Raw genomic sequence first — 7,912 nt, 5'->3', positions numbered from 1 at the left:
TAGGCTAAGTGTGATATGACAGACATCTGGTGGCTAACCTGATGAGTACGTTGCCCTAAGAGCCGGGGTGAATTCGATATTGAACGAGCTCAAGAGTTATACAGGAGTGATGGGTTGTATAACGCATAGCTGGGGTGAGAACAACCTCGTTTGATAGCACTAGCGTTTCGACGAGAGAGAGAGAGAGAGAGAGAGAGAGAGAGAGAGAGAGAGAGAGAGAGAGAGAGAGAGAGAGAGAGAGAGAGAGAGAGTATACATTTCCGTTTGCTTGATTTAGATCCTGTTCAGCGTTAGAATATGATTTTTTTTTTCAGAGAATATGAAATTGGTGAGTGACAGTGAAATCACTTCATGCTGGTGAATATTTGGTCATTCATATACATAGTGTATAGATTAGTTCGCTGTTACTCTATCCTGTGATAATGATGTGGAGTCGTTAAGGTGTTTTTGGTGATGATGAATGTCTCATTTACTGGCGGTACGTTAGATTTAGGGATGTCTCGATGAACATCGTGCAAAAAGAAAATTCACGTAAGGAGGATGTTACCCTACAGGCATAAGATATACCATCATCGAAGACATGGTTCTACTGCATACATAACACTGACAATCCAGTGTCGCTATAATACCAGACACAATCTGATATGTTTAGCTTCACTTGTTCGAAATGTTTGTCGTAGAAATGGACCATTAAGACAATACACTGAACTTTCAATGCACGAAGAAATTGCCATTACAATGAAGTTGTGTATACCAGGAGTATTTGACGTTACCAAAAGAACAAACACATGCTTAGGGCATTTCGACTCATGGGTGATGCTTAGGTGTTCCTTTCAGTCAATAAAACACTGCAGGTGTTGAGGCTGCAGTGATTATCTGTTTAAGGGCAGCCGGAAATAGGGTAGAAGATGATTGTGTTTGTGACCAGAGACGTTCGTAATGCACATGGTGAACAGTGGTACTAGTCGTTAGGCAGCCTTCCCTTACTTTAGCTCTGTGTAAGTTTTGGTAGATAGGTTGTACACACTCCTCATTTATCCCCCACATACTGGACTGCTCTCATTGCCATCCTCGTCCGAGTGGACCACCACTCACTGTCATTCCTTACAGGTAGTACCACCCTCACTGTCTTCCCCTACAGGTATTAATACATTCTCTATCATTCCCACAGCTAGTCCCTTTCTCACTATCATTCCGCACAGGTAGAAGTACTGCCCACCATCATTCCCTCCACAGATTGTACCCAGTCACCCATTTGATACCATCATATGGGGATGACTCGTTTACGTCCCATAGGCGAAATACTAAAAGGCTTTAAGTATTAGACTAGTTTAATATGCACATAAAGTATTGTGTTACCTTTACTGATGAGGTTAATAAGAAAGGGTAAAAATTTGTGGTGTATCGGTTAACGTTCTTGACTGTAACACATTCACGGGCCGCCCAGGGTCGAGCGCACAGGTTCGAATACTGGTTGTGGCCGTCGGTCCACAGTCAGTCCAACTGTTCATTCACCCATATAGGCTGGTCGATGAAATGGGTGCCTGGCTCAGGCTATATGTATAGCGCTAATGAGATAGCCTTGATTAGGGCCTCAGTAACCCTTGCCGTCTCAGTTAACATAAACAAAAGGAATGAGATGCAAAAAGTAAAAAATTAAAGAAGGTAGACATTCTGGGAATAGGACTACATTCAGAGTATAACCTTACGTCTCACTTTACTCGTAGATTTGAATCGTATTATCAGTCTGAATCATCCTGAATATCAGAAGATATACATGTAAACAGGAAAGCCTATACGACAGATAAATATCATGCTTGTATTTAACGGATCACATATTTAGATTAGGATGTCATGGATAGTAGTATTCGTCGTTCAAGTACCCAGTGATATTCGTAGGTAAATACTTACTGATGACCTGCATGTGTAAACAAGTGAATGTCATTGACCAAATACTGGAGAGATGTGGTAAATCTGCTGGCTTTTGAATGCAATCTTGTTTCCGGGAGAACTGCTCTCCTTCGTCTGTATGCTTTTCGACATTACTTGTTTACTGTCTTCCTGATGCTGAGCTAATAGATCTGGAAGATATTTGGCGTTAGAGACTTCTTTTGTCGAGACTGTTTAACCGCATTGCCAAGGATCGGTTCAGACTTGTGCTAATCGTGTATGACTGGGCTTCCATTGTGATGATCATACCAGTACTGTAGTTTTATAGAATAAAATTCGACGCTTTGTCGATAATTTTGTAATGGATCTAAGATTTATGTTCATTAGATTGACTGGAAACTAAAATTTACGATCCATCTCAGAATACATTGAATCTTTAAGTTTCATTCAATATTCCAATAAATAAACGTCATTCTAAATAGGTGGTCTGCCTTGTAGGACCCATGATCGAAGAATATAATCATAAGTGGTAACTGTATTTAGAGTAATGGCAACTCTGCTCACCGGAGTTAATGCGCGAAAAAAGTGGCAGTTGAATTTCTCTTTTCAATATATTCATGTCATTACTATGACAATTTCAGCCAAGCAAGTGAACACGATAAAAATGTCACTTTATTGATTGCAAGTCGAGGGTGTACCTGAAAGGTGTGTTAAGTACGTGGTGGTATAGTCAAGCTAGGTAGGGTGGCGGCAAGGTATAGCGTAACATTGTGGTGCTGGTCAGGAGGGAAGTGGCAGCGCGTAACTTGTCCTCGCAGTGTACGCTACTGCTATAAAAGACAAGGAACCTATAATAACGAGCAGACGACTGGAGATGGCAGTGAGAACGTCAATTTTGTGGTTGGCAGCAATACTTGTGAGTGTTGGCGGTAACCAGAAGGGAGCTCCAAAATTCAAATGTGGTGGCAGCTTAAATCTGCAAGTGGGGAAGTCCTACACCATTCAGTCTCCCAACTTTCCTTACCCATACCCAAACGGTATATACTGTGTGTGGACAGCCACCGCACCTGCCAACACAAAACTAAGGTTGACTTGTGAAAGATTCAGTGTATTGCCGAGCGTCAAATGCCGAGTGGATGATTTCTGGGTCTTCCCCAGTGGGACTTTTACAGTAAAAGACAGCCGGCATTATTGTGGCTCTGGTATCATAGATACAGTCATGAAAAATAACAAGTTTGCTGCTGTCTTCTTTTCTGGATATAAGAATTACGCCAGTTATTACGCGGGTTTTACCTGCACACTAAAGGTGATTGTCAAGTTTGCCATCGGCACTGCGCCGCCTCAGGCAGCACAACCGAGTAGTAACGTCGCGTGTGGCGTGAAGAGCACGTCTAGGATCGTGGGAGGACAGGAGGCAGCTAAGAACGAGTGGCCGTGGCAGGCAGGAATCCGTTACACAAGTATTGGTAACATATTCTGCGGTGCCGTCCTGATCGACAAGCAATGGGCAGTGACGGCGGCCCACTGTGTTGACCGTTTTCAAGTAAATAGTATGTTTGTCAGCTTGGGAGATCACAAGAGGGTAATGGATGGTTCCACAAGCTCCAGAAGGATAATAGCTATAGCTGAAAAGATTATACACGAAGGATATTCCAGAGTTTCTTTGGACAAAGACATTGCTCTTCTACGCCTGAGCAAACCCGTCGTGTTCGGTGCTGACATTAAGCCTATTTGTTTACCATGTCATTTCACTTTAACCAGTTTGAGCGGAGAGAAAGGGATGGTAACTGGCTGGGGCACCACTTCTTACCGCGGAGAGCAGAGTGACGTGCTGAAGGAAGTGGAGTTGCCCATACTTACAACCAGCGAGTGCCAAAAGTATCTTGGGAAGGCTGTGACAGAGAACATGATATGCACCTTGAAGCCAGGTCATGACTCCTGCACGGGGGACTCCGGTGGTCCTCTGAGTTGGGCAAAGGACAGCCATTACTACCTAGTGGGGCTGGTGTCCTGGGGCAGAGGATGTGGTGATGAAGGCTCTCCAGGAGTCTATACCAAAGTCACCAAGTATCTTTCATGGATTGAGAGAAAAACTTCTATCAATTTCTGTTCTCAAACAACCTGAGGAGGAGAGGAAAAGATATTAGTTCAAGTTTGAAGCACTACCCACACCCAGAATCAAGGTTCAAGATTACCTTTCTTGTCACCGGCTGTCTATTTGATATCAGTGTATTCCAAGATAAATATATCAAACTGTCATAAGAAGTGGTATGTCAACTCTTCACTGCGATGATGGCGTGATTATTCGTATAAAATTAAGGTTGTTTCGAAATCAAAATGAAACAGTGTTCTTGGTAGTGAACCATAAAAAGCTCTCTTTAAAAGAAAAAGAGTCTGACAAATGGGGTTAGAAATCTTACAGAAAAGAAAAATTCAAGTAACCCACGAAGGTTGGGGCGCATAACGAGCCTGGTGAGTGATCACAGAAGCGGGCGGCACCGGCCATGCCAGCAACTTTGGTTCTTCTGGGCACTTGTCTTCCCCCAACACTACTGACCAAAATTTTCATAACCACGTACTGTTTTGTTACCGAATGAAGTCGTATGTTTAGGGTTCATGAATGTGAAATCATAGATAGATTCTGGTGTACGACTGTTTCGAAATTGATTCTTTACCACCTCATTGGAGTCTTAAGCAAAATTCTTATGTCCTTATTGTGTGTTTGCCACATTAATTGCTATGTAATAATGCACTGTAAACAAAAGCTTGTCAATAAAACACTATATGTTAGCATTATCTTTACCTGGATTTAAAAACGTAGTTTGATGAGTCATTCAGAGATAGAAAGGCATAGCGTCTTATGTGTTCAGCAGTGGCAGAACCTGATATGACCATAGGAACATGAATACTAATCTTTAGAAAATGACAAGGACTTACAGTTACGTCATCGCTGCAGGAGTTTTAAAAACGGTCTATGTACTTGACATGGTGGAGGACTATCTCTAGTCAATCCTATCTCTTCGCACTCTTGAGTAAGCTGCAAATGTGGCTGCTGTGCCGACTGGGTGGTGTTTGCCGCCACGTTGGCTCAGTACCCACAAAATCTTTTCTTTCCATTATTTATTTGAATTAACTTTTATCTATCATAATATCAGAATTATACTTCTATTTTTTCTAGTTTTTATATTTTTCGTTTCTGTGTTAGAGTAGGTATTTAGGGATGATGATTTCGATCACATATTAAATAGGGTTGCAGGCCTAATGACCTTCCTCATAGGTCGTTGGCCGTAAAATCCAACAAGCAACAACAACCAACAGTTTTTCAGGCAGAAATACAACGAACATCCATGAAATAGATTATTCCATAAGGAGAAAAATTGTATAAATCTTGTGCAAAAGGCAAAAATGTACAGTTAGCTGGAAGGTGCGTAACTGTTGACACTTGAAAGAGATGCATAAGTAGCAAAGCAATTAGTAAACTAATCAATGTTCTCGGGTGGAAGCCGATATGTTTACATGGTATAACTGACCGAGAACGTGGGTAAGTATATAAAGTGACACGCCGCATAGGAAGAATTGATGCCAACAGTGAAACTAAGTTTCTTTCAGATCTACGCACGCATTTGGTGGTATACCTGATGAGCGATAAGAGAATGACGTTGATGGGAGTTATAGGCGATTAAAGTGAAAATTCAAATGATAACAATACATAAGGGCGCGAGTACAATCACGGGTGGAAAATGGACCCCGTGGCTATGTGGGCTACGACGGGTGAGACGTCTCGTTCAGTATCATTTGAAGATTGATAATCTTGAGAGGCCGTGGGACGGTAGTTACTGTATATGGGAACGAGAAAGTGACTCACATTCATGAAGAGTTGTTGAGGTTTTGATTAATGCAAAGCACTAAACTAGAATATGAAATTTCGACCTGACTGCGTATAATTTATTGAGAGATGTTTGCCAGCTTACAGAACGGACGTGCATTAGCTTTCATTCATGGGAAAGAAACTTAATTAAGCTGACAAGCATTGGAAATGAATGGGACTGACAGATTTCAAAGCGGTAAATGAAGATCTGTGAACAGCATTTGTATATGAAGATTAGAAAGTTTACGGAAGCCATGAAAAGCTGGTTAGATTTTCAATGCGATAACCTCACAGAAATATGTATCTTTAAGACGTTTAACAACTTTAGTTATGTTAACCACTGAGGAAAATATGTAATGTAATAATTCAGTACAACAGAATAGGGAGAGCGAGGTATAAGGTCCGACTAGAAGTCAACCAACAAATATATATGATATAGTAAGATTACTTAACTAGAAATCAACCAACAAATATGTATTATATAATGAGATTACTTAATTATCGATTTGGAAGGTATATGGCTATATCATCATTTGAAAAGAAAATAACGGAACGAAAGCGCAATATGCACACGTCCATATGTGAGTAACTATTGCCATGCGAAGGTAGAGTGTATGCAGCCGAAGGAGGCTAAGAACAGGAGGAAGAGTGTCAGCCTCAGGAAATGGTTTAAGTCAGATTAGACGTCTTGAAAACCTTGAGATAATCAAGGAGGAACTTCTTTCAGTTACACCTAATGAACTCCGGATGCGTATTTTGTTCAATGGCTTTTCCTTCACTCAGTAAGGGCGAGAAGACCGTATGCTAAGCTTAGGACATGAGATTCATTGTCATGTCTCGGTAACATAACCAGTTGTCCTTCTTTGGGCAGGTTTTGGGCGTGCCTCTTTGTTTGTTGATGAGGCAATACCTGACCGTTCGTATAATGTAAAAGTCATCGAGTTTCACCATAGTTACACTGACACTGAGAGGGTTGGGTTCTAACAGCGTCATTGAGATTTTCGATGGGTGTGTTGAGGAAAAGAGTAACACGTATGGCATACGTTTATCTTCCCCCTGAAGGATGAAATGTGGAAAGACGTCAGTCCATCGGTCATGTGTCACTCTTCAGCACTTCTGATACTTATAAAAGTTTAACTGAGCACTAAACTGAATTCTAAATCATTATATGAGAGAATGATCTCTAGAGTTCCTTTAAAGTAATGAATGAATCAGCCGTGACGAGTGAGTGTTGATTACCTGAATCGGTAGGAAAGAATGTGATCAAGACATCTTCATAGATCAGTGGTATCCAACATTTTTGAGGTGATGGCCCAAAACAGCTGAGTCAAAGAACCCATGGCCCACCTCGCACTTTTCTGTGTTGGGATCATGATTACATTTGGCTAAACACAGACTGTCTTTATTAAAGTCAGTTAACCTATTGCTTTAACAAAAATTCATAACTTTAATGAAACCGCACTGGAAAAGTAATTGAAAACTAAAAAATGAAAAAAGGAAATCAAGTGAAATGATAAGTAAACACTACATTTAGATGAACGTATGTAACACCAAGTGAAGCCATAGATGTCTAGCAATCACATAAAGTTAACAGAAATAATATGATATAAGTATAGTGAGATACTCGTGCCTGCTTCTTTCTTGTAAGCCCATCAGTTCGAGGGCTTGTCATGAAGAGCGCACAGCGCATGTCGTCTTTAGCTTCCAAACAATTCCCAACGTTTTCCTTGACTTGCAAAAGTGTAGGATATTCAGATTCACACAAGTATGTGGAGCTGAAAAGGAATTTTCCAACTCTAGGATGCGTGTCGCTGACTTGGGACCAAGAATTCTTTCACGAAACACTACTTCATTACTCTGTGTCTGAGTAATTTTTTAGTTTCAAAAATTCGTCTTGCTCTGGACCTGGAACCGAATCAGATACAAGTGAAAATGAATCTCACGCTGATGCTTGTTACTTCTCTTTAAACGCAGGGAAGTACCCGGTGAACTATTGCTGCAAAGAATATTGTTGATAACCTTTCGCGCGAAAAGCGTCCATTTCTTCCTTTGCCACTTATAGGCTTGTTAGATGGGGGTTTGAATTTATATAAAGTTACTGGAAGTAAAGTGTTCTAGATGCTTAGGTGTGGACATGGCGGCGATTGGAACATT

The 7,912-nt window shown here is 41.0% G+C and overlaps 1 protein-coding gene across 1 annotated transcript; it reads left to right on the top strand.

Annotated features, from left to right (window-relative positions):
• The first annotated feature begins 2,625 nt into the window (after positions 1–2,625).
• Positions 2,626–4,659, top strand: LOC139760501 (trypsin-1-like). Its single transcript, XM_071683787.1, has one exon. The coding sequence runs from the start codon at positions 2,765–2,767 to the stop codon at positions 4,013–4,015; it is 1,251 nt and encodes a 416-aa protein (XP_071539888.1). The 5' UTR covers positions 2,626–2,764; the 3' UTR covers positions 4,016–4,659.
• The last annotated feature ends 3,253 nt before the right edge of the window (positions 4,660–7,912 follow it).

This window comes from Panulirus ornatus, chromosome 37, assembly GCF_036320965.1.
Source record: "Panulirus ornatus isolate Po-2019 chromosome 37, ASM3632096v1, whole genome shotgun sequence".
Lineage (NCBI taxonomy): Eukaryota > Metazoa > Arthropoda > Malacostraca > Decapoda > Palinuridae > Panulirus > Panulirus ornatus.
This window is presented reverse-complemented; position numbering and strand designations above follow the sequence as displayed.